We start from the raw sequence: 24,349 nt of genomic DNA, 5'->3' as shown, positions 1-24,349 counted from the left end.
TGTAGAATTTTTATGTCAGGTTGCGCCCAAAAATGAAATAGTTAATGCGCCCAGAAGTAAATATTCCGTTACAACTGCGGCACTGGAGCATGACGGATATTTTATCAGCCTGTGTCTGATTACAAACTTAATTGATTAGACTCGTGTCCATTTCGCTGCTGACAAAAAGTGTATGTGGAGACTTCACCTTCATGACTGTCACCTAAGCTGTAACTTGTTTGTTCAGTTTGTTCGTTTTCTTAAAAGGGGAGCACAATGACCCAAAAACAAGGACAATTTTATTAATTAAAGAAGACACAGAATGGCAGATTAACAGGGAGATCATGTGATTGTATGTGACATCACAACAATAAAAAACTGGAAATTATAGAACAATTTCAGAAAATTATTAGCAGTCTTGTATTTCCCAGTTCTCTGGGAAATCCATAAAACTCTCAAAAGCTGCTGAGGAATCAGTACCACGAAGTACTATATTTTATTTGCGAGACTCTGATCTCTGATCTTTTTCTCTCCCCATCTCTCACAGTTGAAGCCGAGCCGTTGCGATACGGCCACCGAGGAGACGAACGCGGTGACGCAGAAGCTGATCACCATCACAGAAAGTGAGCTGCAGCTCAGTTATGCCAAGCAGCGGCGCACCAAGAGCTCAGCGCTGCTGCACAAGGAGCTGGATGCACGCAGCAACAAGGCCGTGCGCCACTACCTGTTCCGTGTGAATGAAGCAATCAGCATCCTGTACGCCCGGCATGTGCTGGCTCTACTGCTGGCCCACTGGCCCGACCGTGACCCTATCAGAGAGGAGGACCTGGAGCTGAGCGGAGCCTCACACATGGCCCACATCCTGGACATGCTCATGCAGCTGGAGGAGAAGCCGTTGTGGGAAAAGGTACATCTGTGTGTAAAGGTGTATACACAGCACTCCCGAGCTAGCAAAATACACAAGCTATGCATAAATTCGAATATTTTTGCAAAATTTAAGCTGATTTTTAGGTCCAAATGGTTTGGGGGTTTTTTGGTCAATCAGTAAGGAATCATCAAGAATCATATTTTTGATTTAAAATTTAAAAATACTGTTAGAGGAGCAATAGCTGTCATGTACAATCCCCTTCGAAAATATTGGAACAACAAGGCCAATTCTTTTGTTTTTGCTATATACTGAAGACATGTGGGTTTGAGATTAGAAGATGAGATGATAGATTAGAATTTCAGCTTTCATTTCCTGATATTTATTTAATTTCCTGACATCTGGATGTGTTAAACATCTTGGACCAGGGCACCCAATTTTTAGGTGAGCAAATGTATTGGAACAGATAGTCTTAAAGTGAATAATACTTAATATTTGGTTGCATATCCCTTGCTTGCAATAATTGCATCAAGCCAGCGACCCACTCACATCACCAAACTGTTGCATTCTTCTTTTGTGATGCTTTTCCAGGCTTTTACCACAGCTTCGTCAGTTGTTTTGGGGCTTTCTCCCTTCAGTCACCTCTTCAGGTGATGAAATGCATGCTCTATTGGGGTAAGGTGTGGGGATTGACTTGGCCAGTCTAAAACCTTCCACTTTTTCCCCCCTGATGAAGTCCTTTGTTGTGTTGGCAGTGTGCATTGGGTCGTTGTCTTGCTGCATTTTGAAGTTCCTCCCAATTAGATTGGATGCATTTCTCTGTAAATTGGCAGACAGGATGTTTGCTACCATCATGAGTTATGTCATCAATAAAGATTAGTGAGCCTGTTTCAGAAGCAGCCATGCAAGCCCAAGCCATGACACTACCTCCACCATGCTTGACCAATGAGCTCATATGTTTTGGATCATGAACAGATTCTTTCTTTCTCCACACTTTGGCCTTTTCATCACTTTGGTGGAGGTTCATCTTGGTTCCAGAACTTTTGTGGCTCATCTCTGTATTTCTTTGCAAACTCCTATCTGGCCTTCTGATGCTTACTGCTGATGAGTGGTTTGCATCTTGTGGTATGGCCTCTATATTTCTGCTCTTGAAGTCTTCTTCCAACGGTGGATTGTGATACCTTCACGCCTGCCCTGTGGAGGTTGTTGGCGATGTCACTGACTGTTGTTTCTGGGGGTTTTTTCACAGCTCTCACAATGTTTGTCATCAACTGCTGTTGTTTTCCTTGGCCGACCTGTTTGATGTCTGGTTGTTAGTACACCAGTGGTTTCTTTGTTTTTCAGGACATTCTAAATGGTTGTATTGGCTATGTCAAATGCTTGTGCAGTGGCTCTGATGGATTTTCTTTAAACAACTGTTTAAACATTCGATCTAACAGGGCACACCTGAGCAATAAGAAACACCTGTCAGTTCCATGTTCCAATATTTCTGATCGCTTGAGAAGTGGGTGGGTTCATACAAAAGGTTCCAAGTTCTAAGTTATTTAACACATCTAGATATATATATCAGGAAATGAAAGCTGAAATTCTGATATATTGTCTTGTATTCATTTTTTGATCTCAAAACAGCTGTCTGCAGTGTATAGCAAAAACAAAAGAATTGGCCTTGCTGTTCCAATATTTTCGGAGGGGATTGTATATAAGTAATGGAAATGTAGGTTCAGTTAAAAAAATCTCTTTAAATAAGATTCAGCCTCAGCCATTTGCAGAACCTTTTTCTCCAAAGCAATATTTGGCTGTTTCCATTCAGATATTCTTTATAAAACTTGCACAGGTGAAAAGAAATCCCTAAATCAATATGAAACTTTCCTCAACAAAGTGCAAGTATGCTTGTGAATGTGTAGGAAAAGTGTGTGTGTGTGTGTGTGTGTGTGTGTGTGTGCGTGCCCCGGTGCTTATATTGACTGTCCTCTTTTGTCCTGACACAGATCCTGCAGAAAGTCATAAAAGGCTGCAGTCAGAGCATGCTGGACAGTCTGTCCCTGACTGCGTGTCAGTTCATGGAGGAGCCTGTTATGGCCATGCAGGTCCGGGAATCCAAACACCCCTACGACAACAACACCAACTTTGAGGTAGGAAATTTGTGCTTCTGTCATTATTCTACATCATTCTGCCTCCATCCTTTTCTCATACTGCTCCCATACTGCCACCAGTCTGCCCCCATTCAGCCTCCAGTCTGCCCCCATTCAGCCTCCATGCCAGCCACAACCCATATACTGACCCAGTATTGCCTCCATTCTGCTTCCAGTCTGCCCCAATTCTGCCCGCATGCTGGCCGCTTTACTACTCTAATTCTTTCAGCATTTTGCCCCATACTGCCTATGATCTCACATACTGCTACCATACAGCCCCTATACCTCCCTTATTTGTCCCCATACCTACACCATTTTACCCCTCTTCTGCCCTCATGCTGCCCCATCCTGCTCCATTCTGATTCCTTTGTACCCCTATCCTGTCCTCATGCTGCCCTCATTCTGCCCCCACAGCACACCAACTTGGCCCCATCCTGCCCCATCATGGCCCAATCTGCCACGGTTCAGCCCCATACCTCCCCAATTCTACCACTATTCTGTAGCATACTGCCGTCATTCTGCCCCATTGCGTCCCAACACTGCCCTATTTTGCCCTCATCCTACCACATTCTGTCTCCATACAGCCCCATACCACCCCATTCTGCCCTGTACAGTCCCCGTCTTGCCACTATACTGCCCCCATTCTGCCACAATATTGTGAATAATAGGAGTATAAGGAACACTGGTGCTAAAACAGAAATCTTGTTCTGACATGCTCCATTTTCTCCACTGTTTCAGGACAAGGTGCACATCCCCGGGGCTTTTTATCTGTCTGTGAAGTTTGACTCTCGCTGCCAAACTGAGGAGGGCTGTGATGAGCTGCAGCTGTCCAGCAGTGCTGACTTCCAGCAGGACCTGCACACCTTTAGCGGTTCCTACCACAAATGGGCTGATGTGGAGATACCAGGTAATGGGTTCATGTGCTTGAACAGTACCTTGCATAAACATTCAACCACAGTGTAACCTTGGCAGTATGCTAAGGGACTGCTGTCCTGCCTCTGCCCCAGTCTCAAGTGTCTTGCAGACTGGAACAGGTTTTCTTCTTGGATTGTCCTCTATTTGTCCATCCCTCTTGTCCTCAAGCCAGACCATTTTCCCAATTCCTGCTGATGAAAAACATCCCCATAACAGGATGCTACCACTACCATGCTTCATGTAGAGATGCTGTTCTCAGGGTAACGAGCAGTGTTGGCTTTCCACCAAATGTAGTGCTTTGTGCCAGAGCCAAAAAGTTTACTTTTGCTCTCAGCAGACCAAAGAAATTTTTTCCACAACCCTTTTCAAACATGTCTGCCAAATGGGATTTCATATGATGTGCCACTCTTCCATAAAACCCAGCTTTGTGGAATGTCCAGGCCAGGGTTGTCCTGTGAACAGCTTCTCTGATCTGAGTTGTGGATCTTATCCGGTCACTGACTTTTGGTGGACGGTTACCTCTAGTCCAAGGCATGGTTAAGCCACATTTTTCCATTTTTTTAAATAATGGATTTAACGGTGCTTCATGGTGTATTCAAAGTTGGGGATTTTTTTTTGTTTGTTTTTTTTTTAATCCAAACCCTGATTGACATGTTCCTAGAACTTCGTCCCACACATGTTTTGATAGCTCTTTGGTATTCATGATGCTGTTTATTTAACTCTGGTGTTAGTTGTACATGTACTGAGACTTTAATTGCCATTTAATTGCCATCCAACTGTGAAAAAAAAAATCCCTCCACTTCAGTATTATTATGGACTATTTTCTGTAGATGCAGGACATCAAATCACAATGAATTCATTTCCGTTCCAGTGTATAAGACTATAAAAATGTGGAAAAGATTTCGATTGTTCTCTTTTTCTCCTACAGGGGACACTCTTCACTACAGGTTCGTGTCAGACATGAGTAATACAGAGTGGGGCTACAAGTTCACTGTGACTGGAGGACATCGTGGACGCTTCCAAACTGGTCAGCGTCTCTCACCCTCTAATAATGTAGTCCTGTTTTCTTTCACTGTTTAGCCTATTTTTAGTAAAATAGCTTCCAGATTCAGTCAATTTCCATCAGAATTGCTTGACCCAGTTCTACCTCTGCCTGAGAGAGGTGGCATTTATCCCCAGAGTGTGTGTGATTGATTACTGTAGTCATTTTTGGGGCAGCAGCAGGTGCGCGCTCCTCACCTGCGCCCTCGCCACTCTTAATTATCAAACTAATTGAGTCGTGCACCTTTCTGCCCCATGGCTGGAATTATGAGTCTGTCCAGGAATATCAAATAGCTTTTTTCCATCCGCGGTGTAAATGCTTTGTTTATATGGAACGCTAAAGTAATTTATCTCAGGCAGGAGGGGAATTAAGGTAAACTTGGCAACCCAGGCTTTTCCATGGCCTTTCAGGTAAATAGTGGAAAATGAGTCGTTATGTAGAAAAGGATAGTTCCTAGCACAGGACGATGCCTTTTTTGTGTCTCTGATTTTAGAAAGCAGTGCTGCATTAACCGAAAAAAACTGTTTTGATGAGAGGTACAATGTTGAGGGGAAAGTTACCATCCTGAACTTTTTCTTTCCATCTGGCTAGTTGTGTAATTTAAACATTAAGTGCTTTCTCTTGGGCCTCATTATAAATATTTCAGATTTCTGCCCAGGAGCTCTCATTGTCCATAATTGGCAAAATTCTTAAAGGTGCTGAGCCTCGATTTTTTTTATTTTTTTTTTATTTTTTTGTATTGCTCAGAATGCACTTGTATGGATAAAGCTGATCTGATATTAAATCAGTACTCTGATAGCTTTTTTCCATCTGACGATGTGGCTCATTGGGAAATCAACCATGATTGTTTTCCATTTCCACTACATACCTAAGCACCCTGGCTTAATTTGCTTACCCATCCTGCCCAGGTAGAGTGCGAGCCAAGCCAGGACGTATTAGTGGAGCTCAAAATAGTGCAGACCATTAAAGCTCACTCGACAGAGAATTGCTCTGATACCTTGTCTGGTTGGAATTGCTTTTCTGTAGAAATCTTCATGAGTAGTCAATATCAAAATCTTATTATACAATTTAATGTTCCAGATTAATTTTGATTCATTTTCCTACAGTAATTATGTCTTGTCGCTGATCCACTTTATTTTTCCGAACGCAGGATTTGAGATCCTGAAGCAGATGTTGGCTGATGACCAGGCTCTCGCCCATCTGCCTCTGGCAGACATCTGGGAATGGCAAGTGGGCGTGGCCTGTCGTCAGACAGGAAGTCAGCGCCTAAAGGCGATTCACCTGCTGCTGCGGATACTGCAGTGTCCTACTCAGTGGTATGAGCTAGTTATCGCTCTCTCTCTCTTTCTCTCTCTCTCTCTCTCACACACACACACACACATTCATTTCTATTCCCTCAGTCACTACACCACTTACAAATGTATTAAAAGAATGCACGACGTGTTTTAGGTTCCCTACTACCCGACAAAGTAATGAATATTTGCTCTGTAATTTAATCACAAGCCTTACTCTGCTCATACTGAAGCCTAGGTTTAGATCACACAGAGGCAGGAGAATTTCCATACTGCAGTCCCATAAATTTGCATCTGCTAGTTGAGACCTTCAGCTTTTAATGGTTGTGTAAATGTATCCCTCCATTTCTGAGCCTGTTACTGTCAGGCCACGAACTCAGGAATTAGAGCTGACATGGAATGTTAAAATTCCTTTAAAATTGCATTCATATTGGATTTAGTACTCAAATGATAGAATTTTATACTGCTCCCAGCAGCTAACATTAACCGTTGCTGTACCCTATGCACTCGTATCACGTATAGCACATTTATTTTCCTTTTATTCTTGTTAAATTCAGGTCTTTTTTTATTATTATTAGAATATTGTTACACAACCTAGGATCCGTGTGAATATAGAGTATTGTGCAAAAGTCCCTAAGAACCCTTTTTTTCATTTTTATAGAGGTTTATTTTATAACTTATTTATTACTGTGTACAAAAACTTTATATTTCCAAACATTACTTTTCCAACAAAAAAAATAAAATAAAATAATGTTTATATGCCAGTAAAGAAAGGAGCATATTACATAACAGACCACTTTTCAGACCAAAAACATAATGAATGAGTGCCAGACTTCAATCTATTATTTTAGAGCTCCAATGTAGTGAATATAATTTTAGTGGAAAAGCTGCAGGGTATCACCTGACAGCTGTAGTTGTGACACATATTTATGATATTCATAAATTCATGCTTCTTTTCAGGACAGATGACATTGACCACTTTTGTTAAGGACTCTTTCAAGGCTTCACGAAAGATTTTCTATGCTTAGTGGTTGGAAACATCACCACTTATTAGCTCTGAGTAATGTTCCGTGCCCTGCTCTGATTAAAAGTTGTTTCTGCCTGGATAGCTTCCAGCTACTTCAGATTCTCATCCTCTGAATATTTTTTTGCAGTGCCCTTGATTTGTTTCATAATGTCTCATGATATTATATTCCTTAATTACCGCAAAAGTCTTTTGACATACAAGGCTCTTGATGAAAAAGTATTCTCGTTTCCAGCTCTTTTGAAATCGCTCCTTCTCACGGTTAACTTTGCGCTTTTGCCATTATCCGGAGCCGTGACTAAATATCATTCAGTAAATGAATTTGCAGGTGTAGTTCGAGGAGGGAAAAAAAAGCCTCTAAATTTAACTAACTGTGTTAGCACAGTCTACCGCCATCGTCAGGTGAAAGGAAAAATTTAACTGCGGCAGATTCTTCAAGATGCTCAGAAAAACTCAAGAGCTAATTATTTCCTTATAAAACTGCGCAAAGTGTGTTTTTTTTTTAATGCAAAGGGTCGTCACACCAAATACTGACTTTGTTTAATTTATTACTGTTTACTGCTCTTTTTTAAATAGAGAAATATTTAATTTTATTATTTTTGAAGGCATCTTTACTTTATAGCTTGTCTTTGCATATGCCTAAGACTTTTGCCTAAGACAGTACTCTATGTGAAATATCAGCTTTAGTTGGTGTCAGTAAGCAAGCAAAATGGTAGCAGAGACAAAAAAGCTAAAATGGCAGATGTAAATATAACATATTTGGTTGGTTTTTTGGCACCCAAGCTGTAAAATGGTAAAATTTCATGGCACCCAAGCTGTAAAATGGTCAGATTTTTGGTGGTAGCTTTCTCACAGATGTCTACCGACCCCTAATTATAAACTATTATTACTATTATAAACTAGTATTACTTAAATTCTTTACCTCCATCAAGTGACAAGGCTTATTTGGCTAAAAGGGTGTTTCAGTAGACTTACATCAAGTAGCTACATGGGATCTGTGTTATGAAATTTTGAATAGTATTTGTACAGACTTTCATTTTGACAGCCCTAATATTTACCCTTTAATAAAGCTAGTGAATCAGCTGTAATGTAGGCCTTCTGATTTTCCGGCTACCTTTTTGGTCTATTTTTTTTTTTTTTTTTTTCAGCAACATACATTCTTCTTTGTAATGTGAGAGTCCCAAAAGTATTATGTCTTTATATCTAAAAGTTGATGTTGCAAATACAAAAAAATCAAACATAAATCCAAAGTAATTTTTCTTAAATATTCCTGTCACTTTTTTTTGTTTTTTCTTTTGAGAAATTTGCCAGAATGTGTTTTTTGCTTCTGGAATCATTCCTGGCTTCTGACCTTTGGCACATTTTTCACAAGGAGGCGGGGCTTAGAAGGTGGATTACACCCTAAATGTTTATTGTTTAGCTAAAATAATGGAGTGGCACATCCTCCGATCTCTTAGCCACACCCACTCAGTGTTTGCTGGTGTTTGTCAAGTAGCTAACATTAACAACAGGCAAATATTTCTGAGGGAAAGTAAACTGCACAGCATTTCAGAGACACTTCCTGTAGTAATTACATGATTACAGCATAAGGTACGTGTTCAAGTCGAGCTGGATATTCCAGCTCGGTCTATGTTGAGTAAGGAGAGGCGGGTCACTAAATGGGCGTGGCTAAGAGGTCAGAGATCATGTGACTCCACTTTCCATTTGACCAATAGACATTTCAGGTGTATGTCTTCTAAGACTCGCTTACATGTGAAAAATGTGCTAAAAGTCAGAAGTAAAAAAAATATTCCAGGACCTAAAAAGGGAATCCAGAAGAAAAAATGCATCGGCAAAAATTCATAAACAAAAATTGACAAATTAACAAAATAAATAAAAATAAAAACAGAACTAAAGGAGCAGGTAATTTTTGGAAATGTTTTTCCCCATCACTGCAACTTTTATTAATTTTTTTTTTTTGATCAATTGATATTTAATATATTTATTTATTGTTATTTTCTTTATTACTTTGTGCACAAAATTGACTCCATAGTATGACGTCATGGTATCAGCAGCTGGCACTGTGTGTGTGTCTCCCAGACTTAGTGTGTTTAGTCAACTATAAAGGACTGAACCCAGATCCAGAGTAAATATAGTAGCGTTACCTCATTATCTCATGTATAGTCATCCAGCCAGATGTGAAACATTTGGTTAATAAGTTGACAATTGTGTGTGTGTGTGTGTGTGTGCGCGTGTGCCTGCGCTTCAGATTTACAAAGCTTTTGCATAAAACACTGGCCGCATGCTTCCTCCCTTGATTGTTGCCATGACGATGGGTTCACATGCCAGTGAGACGATTTGCATGTTTTCCATGGTGTCTGGACTCCAGGACACGATCATCCCCAGCAGGGTGTGTGTGTGTGTGTGTGTGTGTTTGTGTGTGTGTGTTGATCTAAAATGAGGATATTATGGTCTGTGGTGTCAGATGAATAAGAGGCTGGAGGAATAGGCCATGCACATGGCTCCGTGCCCACCTGTGGCTGAAAATGATGCAGCAGTCCCCAAGAGCACTGAATTACAGTGGATGACTGTGCCTATTAAAGAAAGAATGAGCTCATTCTTTTCAGTGAGTGTGAGTGTGTGTTCATATCTGTGAACAAATCTGACCCAGTGTGCATACAACACACAATGTGTATGTGTTTTCATGTTCTAATGCTGTTGAATTCTGCTATTTGAATACTATCTAAATTTTCATAATATTTACGTATTTGATGGCAGATCCCATGTTCCACTTACACTCACCTAACATAAGTCTGTTTGAAACTCATCTTTCCTGAACTTTTTTGGCTGAATAACCTGGAATAGAGGAATAAATTCTTGTCATTTGTGTCATACTTTATTTTCACAATATTGTTTTTTTTTTTTTTTTTTTTTTAAATTTTGTCATTTTTCCTATTAAATGTAAAAATATATATATAAGCAGCGATTGCGGGGCCAAGCACTTCCTCACTCGTCCACTTAGTGACGATGAAGACCAGAATCTATAGCCTTCTCAAGTTGCAAATGAACTTAAAGCTTGTTTGTTAACATTAGGTCATGCTGCTAAACATATGTGCCAAGTTTGGTCTCGATACGTAAAAGCATTGCTGAGAAATGGCCTCAGTTTCTGTGAAGGACCAGGTCCTAGTCCTTCAATCATATTAGAAGTTTGGTCTGAACGATCAACAACGTTACTGAAATATGCCCTCACTTCCTGTTAAACAACTTTACTGTCAAGAACGCTTTCACGTTATAGACAGTATATATATCAGAACTCTGAGAAATAAGTTTTGTTTGGATTGGTCTCATGATGCTGTGATCCAAATTTTGTGATGATTGGACAAAGTTTGTAGAAGAAGCAAAAAAAAAAAAACAGTTTTTGAAAAAATTAAAAATGGTGGAAAATCCAGTTATAGCAAATCTATGTCCAAATTTGCCTTGTTTGTGGCATTAGAGCACTTAGAGCACCAAAATTGCTGTGTAGGTAGCTGAGACTGTCCTCTATCACTGTGCCAAATTTCATAAAAAACATATGAAGGGTTTTAGAGACTTGTCAAAGTATAATAATAATAAAAAAAAAAAAAGAGATTCAGCTACAAAAAAAGTTACTTACATGTTACCTTACCTAATATTACCTTTCCAATACATATTTTGTTCTTTTTTTTTTTTTAAGGACAAACTATGTTTGTCCAAAAAAAAAAAAATTAAATAAAATAAATAAATAAATAAATAAAAAGATAGATTTTGTTCTTTAAAAAAAGACATATTTTGTTCTTTTTTTAAAAAGACAAACCAAATATGTTTGTCCTTAAAAAAATGTATTATAGAGTTAATATTACACGTAAGTAACTTTTTCTGTAGCTGAATCTCAAATGACGTTCTGTTGGGAATATTGCGCATTACATGTGTTTGACAACGTTACACACTATGTAGTGAGCATATATAGTGAATAGGAAGTCATTTTGGATTTGGTCTAACTAAATTATTGCTATGTGAAAAAAATGTAAAGGTAAATGTAAAGGTGATTAAAATATCAGAAGAAGGGAAACATTAAAGGGTAAAGGAATCAAAATGAATCTAAAATGTTATGAAAATTATAGAACCTCATTATTTGGGTTGTTTAAGAAAGCGATACAGCTTCAGCTTCTATAGTTAATATAATATGAACACACAGTGAATGTATTGCTAGTGCTAATGTTCTCCCAGTGTGTGGCAAAATGAAATAACAGTCTCATTAATATTCAAATACTACTGTTAATACTGTTTTAAATAATTAAAATATAATAGTTAAAGTAATTTGACTGTCCTGTCATGTTCCTGTTAAACCAACCATTTGTGTGCGAGCAAGTTTTTATATCTTGGTCGGGGCCAAAGTGTCCCCAGAAGGATAGGAATATCTGAGGAAAACTGCTTTTTTTTTTTTTTTTTTTTTTACCAAAAAAAGCTTTAATTAAGAAAATAATAAAAGCTGGAAGTGCCAAAAGGTTTGCTTTTGCTTAATGAGGTTAAGATTATTGTAGCTCTAGATGGAGAAATTATCGTTATTAATGGCATTAATAATTATGTCAGTGGAAAATCCTAACAAAGGAAGTAAGACAAGTGTGTGTGTGTGTGTGTGTGTGTGTGTTGCAGGGGCTGTGATTTGACCCTGCTGAGGCCGCTCTGGCAGCTCTTTACCACCATGGAGGGTGGCGTGAACCAGGATCCCACCAGCATCACCGTCCTGTTGCCTCTTCATCGAGCCCTCACTGAACTCTTCTTCATTGCTGAGACCAAAGCCATGGTGAGACTACCCTCCTCCTCTCACACTCTTTCTTACACACACACACACACACACACACACACACACACACACACACAGTAACACTATTATTCCCCAGCACCAAAGTCCACTTCAAATCATGTGAGTTTGCGTGTATCACATTACTCAGTGTATAAGTGTTAGTTCTAGGAGTACTGCTGAACACACACTCTGTTTATCCTGTTCACCTGCTCACCTGAATAGAGAACTATGTGTGTGTGTGTGTGTGTGTGTGTGTGTGTGCTTGAAAGAGTGCGAGATGAATGAAGAAAAAAACTCCATTAGAGGGCAGTAGCACATCTTGACAGCTTTTAGAGTAAAGTAAGTGCTCGTTACACACTTACATTTACACTGATCAGCCATACAATTAAAATCACCTGCCTAATATTGTGTAGCTCCCCTTGTGCCGCCAAAATAGCTCTGAGCCATCGAGGCATGGACTCCACAAGACCTCTGAAGATGTGCTGTGGTACCTAGCACCAAGACGTTATGTTGTATGTTCCGAGGTGGGGCCTCCATGGAACGGACTTGTTTGTTCAGCACATCCTACAGATGCTCGATCGGATTGAGATCTGGGGAATTTGGAGGCCAAGTCAACACCTCAAATTCTTTGTCATGTTCCTCAGACCATTCCTGAACATTTTTTTTGCAGTGTGGCAGGGCGCATTTTCCTGCTGAAAGAGGCCACTGCCTTTAGGGAATACTGTTGCCATGAAGAGATGTACTTGGTCTGTAACAATGTAGGTGGTACATGTCAAAGTGACATCCACATGAATGCCAGGACTCAAGGTTTCCCAGCAGAACATTTCCCAGAGCATCACACTGCCTCCATCAGCTTGCCTACTTCCTATAGTGCATCCTGGTGCCATCTCTTCCCCAGGTAAACGATGCACACGCACCTGGCCGTCCACACGATGTGAAATAAAAAGTGATTCATCAGACCAGACCACCTTCTTCCATTGCTCCATGGTCCAGTTCTGATGCTCACATGCCCATGGTAGGTGCTTTCGGCAGTGGACAGGAGTCGGCATGGGCACTCTGACCAGTCTGTGGCTACGCAGCCCCATATGCAGCAAGCTGCTATGGACTGTGTGTTCTGACATCTTTCTGTCATAGCCAGCATTAACCTTTTCAGCAATCTGTCCTACAGTAGCTCCTCTGTGGGATGAGACCAGACAGTCTAGCCTTCACTCCCCACGCGCATCAATGAGCCTTGGGTGCCCATGATCCTGTCGCCGGTTCACCGGTTGTGCTTCCTTGGACCATTTTGGTAGGTACTAACCACTGCATACCAGGAACACCCCACAAGACCTGCCATTTTGAAGATGCTCTGACCCAGTCATCTAGCGATCACAATTTGGCCCTTGTCAGAGTCTCTCAGATTCTTACGCTTGCCCATTTTTCCTGCTTCCAACACATCAACTTCAAGAACTGACTGTTCACTTGCTGTCAAATATATTCCACCCCTTGACAGGTGCCATTGTAACGACATAATCAATGTTATTCACTTCACCTGTCAGTGGTTTTAATTTTATGGCAGTTCGGTGTATATATACACCTAACACACACATTCACACTGCCCTGGAATGCATACTTGGTGTGCGAAAGCACAAAACCTGACAACATCACAGTAATTAAAATAATGTTGTGAGAGTTATTAGCAGCCCACACAACCTTATGCTTAATTTTCAATAGCTACAGTTAGACAGGCTCGTATGGTGGATACGGAAAAATTAACAAAGAATAACGTGTATTTGCTGTTATGGGGAAGTTTTCTGTAAAGAGACACTACCAGCGACGCTTCGTAGCGTTAACTTTTCCACCACAGAAAAGTCTTCAGGACAGAGGACATTATGCGTTCCAGTTTCTCAGTAATGACAGATCCCCCATGAGCCCCATTTTTTTGAGAAATGTCTTGGTTCGCATCCCACAGTTTGAATACCTCTGTTCTCCAATATTAAATGTAGCTATAAGAGCATTCCGAGTCGTGCGATAATAAATTGCAAAAAAAAATTTAAAAATTGCAGTTGTCGATAACTTGGTGTGGCGTAAGAGGAATAAAACTCTCGGAAAATAATCAACTATAGGGTGGTAACTAACTCTGCTTCACATCATGCCACCTGGTCGGTGATTAACAGCATGCCCTGTCACATTTTATTCCTTACATATTACACACATGCACACATTTTTCAAATCTTAAAGGTCACTCATTAAAGGAGACGCCATGGTGAGAGAGGAAATTTCAGAGTTTGAATTTGTGGCATTTTAGACATGGGCATTGGTGGCTCAACCGTTAAGGCTCTGGGTTACCGATCAGAAGGCTTGGTAGTCTAGCCCCAGCACCACCAAACTGCCACTATTGGGCCCTTGAGCAAGGCCCTTAACCCTTTCTGCTCCAGGGCCGCCGTATCATGCCTGACCCTGAGTTCTGACCCTAACTTTCTAACAAGCTGGGGTATGTGAAGAAAAGAATTTCACTGTACTATAATGTACATGTGACAAATAAACGCTTCTTCTTCTTTCATTTTGCATGTGGTGTGCAGCAAAAATCGAAATCAGTACAGACGTTTTGTAACCGTTCCATGTGCTGCACATGTCTGGGCTAACAGGGTACGTTGACTAACATGGGAAGGTGTTGGAAGCGATTGGTGTTTTTATGCATGGCAGCCATTTTATTATTATAATAGCGCTGTGACTAGCAGAACATGGGTCATTGGTGACTGGCTTCCAAACCGTACTGTTTTAGGTTTTCTTAGTGAACTGGTTCAACATTTCTACTCGATAATAGATGCCCATATGCTACACATTGTCACTGCGTTTGTCAATAAAGCCTCACCACGATCAGTGATGCTGTGTTACCATGCAGCATATCCAGCAAGTACAGCTCAATCAGGCTCTGTGTAACTCCAGGCTGTTTTACCATTCACAGTGTAGATCGAGTGAAGCTCATAAAGGACACACGAGTACTGCCAAAAAACACAACACTAATCACTCAGCAACGATCCACAAACGTTCATCATGAGGAAAGGTTCAGGGAACAGTGCACCTTCTTACCGTAGATGGCATTAAGACCAGAGCTCAGAGAGACGAAGAGGAGTCTGGCTTGAATCAGGATGATGTCTCCTACATGACATTTTTCTGCCCCAATCCCACTTTTAGTCTCTCTTTATAAACACTGCAAGCTTCTTATCTATCTCAGAGCTAGCTGGTCTGTCTGCAAGTCGTCCACGTCATAGCCAGTGAATAAATGCAGTTGGAAAATCAATTTGTCGGTGTACAAATGGATGAAATGCCAGCACCAGGAGAAGATAAGGGATGACTTCGGTGCTATCATTGATCATATTGTTTATTGCATTAGATGATTAAGTAGATGTTACCCTGGTGATCTACACATTACTGATTTGCAGGATTTTGTGTCGAAATTTAAACACTGTATATTTACATGGCTGACGTTATTCGAGATTGCAATTTTGGTAGTGTCTTAGAGTATTAGCTTACACACAGCTGTTCTTTTTTTTTTTTTTTTTTTTTCAGGAGCAGGGCATACTTCAGGAGTATCTGCTCGCTCTCACAACCAACGAACAACTGGTAATGCGCACAGCTCAGGTAAGACGACCTTCCTCCTCTCGAGTGTGCATTATGAAGTGTGTTAACCTCCTTCACAGGAAGTGTTATAACATGAATACTACATTGTTGCAGATGCTAGGAGAAACACATCCTGTGCTAATTAAAAAAAAAAAAAAAAAAGTCCACAAATGTAAGTCGTACAAAGTGCTAAGCCAATTCCGAAAATGCTGGTAGTGTTAACAAAACATAGCATTATGCCTGTCAAATGAAGCAGTTCTTCTTAAGAGGTATCGCGAATAAAGAATGGACGATAAATTACACAACTGAGTCACGTGCGATATTGTTTTATTATCGATGTTTAATCAGTTTGTAATTACACCACGATGTGTATGTGCAGTTCCAGCTGCAGAAACGTGAGCCAGGACATTTCATTTCATAAATGATGTAACACCTGTAACACCTTGATTCCTTTTCTCGTAATATTTCGTCATGTTGTCAGGAGGCGGAGCTTAAACATGAGGGAAGAAAGCAAGCAAAGGGAACAAGGAAGCGCAGTCTTTAGTAGTGGAGAGATTTCCCCTGGATTATTGTGTTATTACAAACAGTAGCAAAAGTTGAAAAGGGATGATTGTGACATTACCTGGCAACAGTCCATACAGGAAAAGAGTTTTCAAGCAAGACAATCGAACCAGACAATCTGTTTTCATGTGTAACAAAGCTGAGTGAATCAGTGAATAATGGTCAGGCTGCCTGTTTGCTTGTAAAAAACCACCACCAACAACAACAACAAAAAAAAACAAGAGCTTCTTTTCTGACTTCATTTTCCAGCAATGTTTAATGCCATACTAATGAGTATGTATCCAACATAGAAGTAGTTGAACAGCAAAAGTTGGGCTCAATGCTCCAGAATGCAATGCAGCTATACGACCCAGTTGCACTGAGTTACGTCTCGGCTAGTTAGCGATCTACACCGTGAAAGATGAAGCTTTCGAACCGGATCTGTCTGAACAGGAAGTGAGAGAGCTGACAGACTAAAGGACTAAAGTGCTGCTGCATTGCTCTCTTTAAGTAGATATAAAGTGAGATCCATGTCCCACTGGCACCATGATCAGAAGTTGAAACTGTAAAGCAAAGTGAAAATATTGACCAACATGTCGATGTTAAAAGTTAAAGTCAGCTCAGAAATTCATTACAAAATAAATCTTGGATGTCATTTGTGAGTAGAAAGATTAAAATGCATGTCGTTCAGGGTGGATTTCTCCGTTAAATAGGCACTTTGCAGATGTTAGAAATGTTATATTATTATTTTAAACCTTTCTAGCAGCAGTGTGCTGTGTTAAAGGACAGGAAACATATAGCCTAGAGCATTCGTGACTGCATATGCCATGTCTATTAATATATGTTGACATACATGATATATTGTATGAGAAAGATCGAGCAGATAAACTTCGCGTTTACACGTGATCTTGTTTACATACACCGTTGAAAGACCGCTATAGCGCGCTACATATCATGAAAGCTTAATGATGCTGTTACGGCTATGTTTTGTTTTTTCCTTGGCAGTATTCAGTGGAATAATGATCCTTCAGTGCTTCATTTTTGAGTGTAATAACAGTCCTTCCTGAATAGTGCACTTGGTATTGGAAGGTTGTCTAGAAACCGAGAGTATCCCAAAGACATTGCTATAAAATCGAATCTTGCCTTTGGTTACACATGTGTTTGCAGCGGACCGTAAATTCAGCACTGCCGCTGGGGAAAGAAAGAGACAAAAGAAAAACAGATTGACAATGAGACAGGAAGGAGATGAAGCTTTTAAGCACATAATGATAAATGGGAACAGTGATCAGCCTTTGGAAAGATGGTTACGGTGATTGTGATTCTAAAAAGGACACAAAATGTTTAGAGTTGTTGTCAGGAGCACTAGGAAAAAAAATATATATATAGCAGGGTTGTATTCATGTTGTATCTTAGCACTTCCTGTGAAAGAATAGAATGGAAAGGTTAAAAAAAACTGGCTCTGTTTGATTTCACACAAAGCCTGTCTTACAGTGTCTACGTATTATGATGCATTGATGGAGCATAAATATACACTCCCTGGCCACTTTATTAGGAACATCTGTACACATCATGTGGCAGCAAGAAATCACGCAAAGACAGGCCAAGAGCTTCGGTTAATGTTCATATCAAACAAGAGAATGGGAAGAAAATGTGATCTCTGTGACTTTACTTGTGGTATGGTTTTTGCTGCAACATGATTGGTTGATTAGATAACTGCATGAACGTGCAGGTGTACAGGTGTTCCTAATAAAGTGGACAGTGAGCCTATATAATAAGGTGTAAAATACTATAAAACTGTAAAATTATGAATTTGCCTCTTGTGATTTTCTTCACCATTATCGGGGATGATAACGATGATGATTTGCGCAGGCGCGAGAAATGGCCAACTCGTTCTTTTTACACACTCGACATTGTTTCCAGAGGTGCTGTCATCAACAGTTCAGCCACAGCAAAGCCTATTCACTGAATGGGAAATGAGACAGGATGTGAAAAGCGTGCTTTGTTTCTGACAGTGGTTACTTTCACTTCACACCGGTTTTATCTCGATGAACCATGACCTGGGAATTCACAAGGCTCAGTCTTTGAGCCAATAGAAACAAAGACCGTGAACTTTTTGGTCAGTTAAAAAAACCCAAGGATGTTTATTATTAAGTAGCGGAAAATTTTCCTGCGGTTTCTTTTTTTTTTTTTTACTGTTGCTTGGCTCACATTTGGGGGGGAAAAAAAAAAACAATAAATTTGCCAGCTAGCTGGATTCCCATGTGGAACAACAGAAAGGTGTTTGCTCTGTCGTGATGAGTTTGAATCCCAACTGTGCCACAACCATCTTTGGGCGGGAAACAAGGGAGCAAAATTGGTTGTGCTCTCTGGGTAGGAGGGATACTCTCTCTGTCTGTCTCTCTCTCTCTCTCTCTCTCTATCTATCTCCTGTCAATCATAGCGACACTAGCCAATCATGGGCATCTGTGAGCTCATGTATGCGGAAGAGGGCAGATAACTCTTTCCTCTAAGCATGTTACGCTGCCCTGTGATGCAGCATGAGCAGCAGTACGCAAAGATGTGGTCACGTGTCAGAGGAAACACGTGTTAGCCTTCACTCTCCCCATCAGGTAGCTGTTGGAGAGCTGGCAGGGAATTGTAGTAGAGGTGACCAATTTGTGGAGAATAATGGGGCAAGGAGAGGGAATTTGCTAGCTAGCTAATGCTGCGTTCAACTTAACATGAAAGCGAGAAGTCAGAACTTGGAATTACAGCATTTTACGACGTCTGTATGTTCAAGCTACAAAGTGAGGGAAAAAACATGGATGCCTCATGTTTGTCTTTTGTTGGCAACAAGCTAGCTAGATAACTGTGGTGTGTGATTTTATATTTCCCTCCTCATAACAGCGAACTGTATAGTCAGGGTTCAAAATTTAACAAGCGAATACCTGTGTGTGTTGATTAACCTAAAGCAAATACTTGTATATACAGTATAACTCATTTAAAGATAAGAAGTGATTGTTTGTTTACTTGCTGATGACGTGAGCAGCCGTGATGAAGTGATGTCACTTGCTGAACTCGCGGTTAAGGAGACCTTCTTGACTTTCCGTGTAGGAATTGTAGGTTGAAGGGGCGTTTTCTTGGCGGTGGTTTTCTTAGTCAGAGGTTGAAAATTCTGAGTTATGATTTACAAGTCAAACACAGGGAAACGGTGGAACTGGTTTTTGTTTTTGTTGTTTTTTTTTTATATGTACTGTTGTAGATAGGATTGTAGAGCAGACACGCACTTTATTTTTATGATCATAAAAATATATATACAGTATATTCAGGTAGTTGCTTATACATTTTTGCAGACATTTTTGCAGATTTATAAGCATTGAGTTAAATGTCGGTTCAACCACTAAATCGTTATGCTATTAGTATCGAGTCACTTAGTCCACGGACATACACTAGGGGGGTTTTGTGGTGAAAATGATTTTTTTTTCTCTGCTTGCTAAAGTTATTTTGCGAGCAATGTTGGCACTTCTGTGTCTCTTCAGGATTAGCCATAAAAATCACAAACGCTGCTAGTTCATGTCTCCTGTGAAACACTAAAATGTTTTCTCTCAGTGGATTTAAAACAACTCGACAATCGCTGCCTCTGCAATGTGACTATCGGGACATGAAATGTCGAAGCTGATATGATGCATTTGTGGGCATGGTTTTATATCTTGATGGGGTGACAGTTTTTACCTTATGGGGACATTTGGCTGGTTTTCTCGTGGAAAACTGCAGCTTTTATTTTATAACGTAACTAAAAGAGCCAAAAGGTTAAGGTTAGGATTAGATTTCAGTATAGGCATAGCATTAATTAGCTGCCTTTAATAATTATGTCAGTGGACGGTCCTTACAAGGATAGTAAGACAAATGTGTGTGTGTGTGTGTGTGTGTGCGTTTGTGTGTGTGTGTGTGTGTGTGTAAGTGAGTGTGGGTTGTGGTTAACTCTTATGCTTTTAGTAATTATCCTGTGTGGATGTGATCAGAAGAGGTGGGAAGATGACCATGTTGTGTTGTGTGTGTGTGTGTGTGTGTGTGTGTGTGTGTGAACACGGTGTAGGCTGCTTAAATGCGCTGAAGTGTACCGGTCCATATCCACACCACGCTCTTACTTTAGTTTTGGCTCAGGAAATTGTTTTTGTCAGGCTTATTTATTCCTACGCCAAAAAATTTTAAGTGCACATTTACAACAAAACAGCCATTTGTGCGACTGCCATTGATTACTGCGTAGGAGTTCTCAGGACCACAGGTGTGGAACAGTCTGATGAATTACCTGTAATACTTTGCTTAATCATCCCTCTGGCTGCTTTTCTCACCTCCATTCTGTTTCTTTTCTGTCCTTTTTCTCTCATTCTTTATTGCGCAGGCCCTGAAGAACATCGCTGCCATCAGCCTGGCCATCAATTACCCAAATAAATCCACCAGACTGCTGAATGTTTCTCCTTGAGACGGGGAAAGTCGGGGCTGTCAGCGCAGTGTGTGTCCTCCCTCGCTGCCTTATAGCAGGCAGGTAAAAGGTGTACCAGGAAAGCCCTCTCTCTCTCTCTCTCTCTCTCTCACTCACACACAAACACACCAACACGCATATGCAGCGTCTTCCAGAAACCTCCTTAATCAAAAAGGAACACGGTGAGAAGAGTTCTCCTTGTTTTAATGTCATTTTAGTCGAGGACATCAGAATTAGCAGCATTGATTTGAAAGCGCTTCGGATGAGCCAACGGCGTTCTCAAGAACTCAAGAGCATCCTTCTTTCTTTTTTTTTTTTTCTTTTTTTTTTTTTTTAAACCCTCTTCATTTCTTACTTGAAGCAGCTCCAGCGCTGAAAACAGGGCAGCGGTGCCGCGTGCCAAATTTGCCATCGTTTTCCTCAGCAAAGTCGCTCTTTCCTCCCTTTATTTATGCTCCTCTTTTTCAAGCGCACCTCGGGCGAGACAATCGATCATACTGAAAGCAGGTCACCTCTCGCCGCTTTGGCCCTAAAAATACAAGCGGCCCACACAGCCTCATCCGTCAGAGCGGCCCGAGACTTCAGCCCAGCCAGCGATAGCCTCAGAGTCACACCGCAGAGTCTCGCTCGGACGTTTTCTTCTCAGCTTTACAAAACGACTGTAACAAAACACAGCTTGTTTTTTTATTGTCATTATTACTATTATTATTATTATTATTTGAATGTTCACATCACAAGTATACTGTTATATATCCATCACTTGAAAACTCACATTCTTATACATGGATTTGCATCTGGGATGTTGGTTTGATGTGCCATAGGCACCTGTAGCCTTAAAAGCGATCAGTAAACTGACGGGTTTAGAATAAGGGACTGCTTTAGACCTGAGAATGAAATCATCTTTTAGTTAGTTTTTTTTTTTTTATTATTATTTGGATAAGCTGCTTATTTTTTTTTTTCCCTGGTTTGAAGAATTAGATGAATGAGCTTACGGAAATTGGTATTTTAACTTATAGAGTGACATGGTGGTGGGAGGTTTACAGTTTTTTTTTTTTTTTTTTTTGGGGTGATTGCCTAGGACATCAACAATCAGATGTGTGATAAATCATTTTTGGTTTTATTTTATTTTAGTGGGTGTAAACTAGAAAAGATCAGAAAGTCGTTGACGCCAAAGAAACTTCTCGCCTAAAAGAAACAAAAAATGTCATCTTAAAGATCGAGGAATGTTCCAGAAGGTAGCGAGGGTCTTCTAACAGGATATTGGATGATAAAATAATAGACATTAAGGTATTTTTGGATTGCTGACTGAAGACTGGTTAAAGGGATTAATAGGACTGGCGTTGAGGTTAAACACAGACCCTTTAGTCTTCAGTGATTTTGTTTACAAAAATGCAAGTACATACAGAGCGTTAGCCGCTTTCGGTGCCTGAACTCCACTTTCAAGATGGCTGCCAAGGAGACTTCCAGTCTCTCTAAGCCTCAGATCTGAATAAATTTATGTGCCTATGTTTGAAAAGAAGCAATCTTGATTTGTCATGTCATTGTAAGAGAACTTAACCGTTATATTTTTTAAAATGACAATTCTATGGCTTTAATTTGAAGTATCTTTTTTTTTAATTATTATTATTTTCATGAATGTCATCCTTTTTGTATTTGGTTCATCCACTTCTTGGTTGATGTTTCATGTGAATTAAAATCGACATGAATGTAAATAGTTCTGTATTATAATGGTAATTGCACATATAGGAAAAAATATTTCATATCAACTCACTCCCCGTAATAAATCCAAATTATTTAATATATTGCTTTGGGTTAAGATTTAACTCTTGATTTTGTATGTCATGGCACTTGGAAAAAAAAAAAAAAGAGTTTTTAATTAAAATGCAGTTGATGCTCCATGGCTTTCTGTTTTTCTTTTTTCTTTTTTTTTCACTATTTTTGTAATTAGTTAAAATTAATTAATGATAGGTATTTTATAGGGATGCATTGATACGATTTTTTTTTTGGATTGTGTATGATGTGTTTTGGTGCCTTTTGTTACGGATAGAGATACTAAAGTGAGTTACCTTCTTAGTGTTAATCAACCAGGGATGTCACAGATTTTATTTAGCGCTGTTTGTGTAGCAATGAAGAGTATCTTTAATAGAGAAAGGGTATCTTTAAACCTGAGTACACAGAGCATTAGCAGCGAAAACATGATCATGAAAAATGAACACAAGGTGACGTGACTTGCACCTTTGGTGCGAGCAAAGAAAGGACCTGAAGTGTGTATGGCTCAGTGCTCAGTGCTCAGTGCTCGCAGAAGTGAATTGCTCACTCTCTCTCTCGCGTATCCCAGTTTCTCTGCATGCTCTCTTCACTGCTCTACATTCTCAAATACCTTTGTGTGTACACAATTCAATGCACCTTGCTCTCATTTTTAATGACTACGCTCTGCGATAGTGCTCTGTATGCTCACGTCGGGCGCCTTTGCGCTCTCTCTGTTAAAAATACTGTTTATACAACCTAAGGATGTTCTTGTGTTGTAGGAAGATGCTGTAGTAGCACGGTTTGCTGCAATTGTTAATCGAGAAATACATCCAGATCACTGTCATTTCATTTCAACTTACAATAGGCTTGCGTCACCGTATCGCTTGGTATAGAATATTGGTATCAGAGCATTTTGATGAGTGCGAGGACGAGTAAATGAGCACGGTGTCAGACCGATTCTGTATCGATGCATCCCTATGTCAGAGATCACTGGTACTATACCGAGTTTTTTTTTTTTTTTTTTTTTTTTTCTGTCTCAGTTTTTCCTTTATGTCTCACTGATGTGTGTGTTCAAGTTAAGCAAACATCGTGTTCCACCCTTTAAAACAACATCTCATATCCACTGCAAATAATTATCTATGTCACCATTTGTACCCTCCTAGAATGTAAACCATCTGTTGCTTTTTACTATTGTTGTCCCTGAGTCCTCTATAGTATTACATGTCACTGTTTTTCTCTCTCTCTCTCTCTCTCTCTCTCTCTCTCTCTCCCCCTCTATCTCTCTCTCTCTCTCTCTCTCTCTCTGTCTTTCTGTCTCTCTCTCATATCCTGGAGGTTCACACACCCACACTCTTGCTGAATTAAATGCATTCTTCATCACCTGAATGAATGTGTGCATCTTTACTTCAGCTGATCTCATTCTTTCTTTCCACGTCTCTGTTGCTCTCTCACTACTAGTCTCCCACTCGTTTCTCCCTCCCACTATCTCTCCATCCATGCGTAGAGGGTGACCGGGGGACATGTTGTACCCCAGGCCGCTGATGATGATAATGTTTGGAGTGATAAAATCCGAGGGGGAATATATTGGATAAGATGCTGATGATTCAGTGCAGTACTGCACTCAAACAGCCCCCACATCTCTGAGTCAGCCATGCCTCTCTCTCTGCCTCTCTCTCTCTCTGTCTCTTTTTCTCTCTCCCTCCCTCTCCCTCGATCACTCCATCCTCCTCTCTCTCTGTCCATCTATCTGTGTTGGCCACTCGGAGAATTTGAGATTACAGTGGGATGGGGATGCTGAATGTCAACAGAAGGGAATCTAGGGTGGTGGGTTGACTGAATTCTAAATAACCTGTGACACTATGAGAGTGTAAAGCTTGCTCGCAGCACCAACACTTTGACAAATATCACCCAGGAAAGGAGGAGGAATGCAAATGTTTTAGAATGA

At 40.2% G+C, this 24,349-nt stretch overlaps 1 protein-coding gene across 2 annotated transcripts in view; it reads left to right on the top strand.

Moving 5' to 3' along the window:
* The window catches only part of zzef1 (zinc finger, ZZ-type with EF hand domain 1), a 74,031-nt gene extending 51,478 nt beyond the window's left edge, over nt 1-22,553 (top strand). For both annotated transcript variants that reach the window (XM_053230329.1, XM_034300580.2), the window contains exons 46-53: nt 527-886; nt 2,833-2,976; nt 3,715-3,883; nt 4,820-4,918; nt 6,084-6,249; nt 11,900-12,050; nt 15,603-15,674; nt 20,575-22,553. In XM_053230329.1, the coding sequence (XP_053086304.1) occupies nt 527-886; nt 2,833-2,976; nt 3,715-3,883; nt 4,820-4,918; nt 6,084-6,249; nt 11,900-12,050; nt 15,603-15,674; nt 20,575-20,655 (1,242 nt within the window). In that variant the 3' untranslated portion in view covers nt 20,656-22,553. The remainder of the gene's footprint in view (nt 1-526; nt 887-2,832; nt 2,977-3,714; nt 3,884-4,819; nt 4,919-6,083; nt 6,250-11,899; nt 12,051-15,602; nt 15,675-20,574) is intronic.
* The last annotated feature ends 1,796 nt before the right edge of the window (nt 22,554-24,349 follow it).

This window comes from Pangasianodon hypophthalmus, chromosome 27 (assembly GCF_027358585.1).
Source record: "Pangasianodon hypophthalmus isolate fPanHyp1 chromosome 27, fPanHyp1.pri, whole genome shotgun sequence".
Taxonomy (NCBI): Eukaryota; Metazoa; Chordata; class Actinopteri; order Siluriformes; family Pangasiidae; genus Pangasianodon; species Pangasianodon hypophthalmus.
The sequence above is the reverse complement of the archived record's forward strand: the minus strand, read 5'-3'. Positions and strand labels throughout refer to the sequence as shown.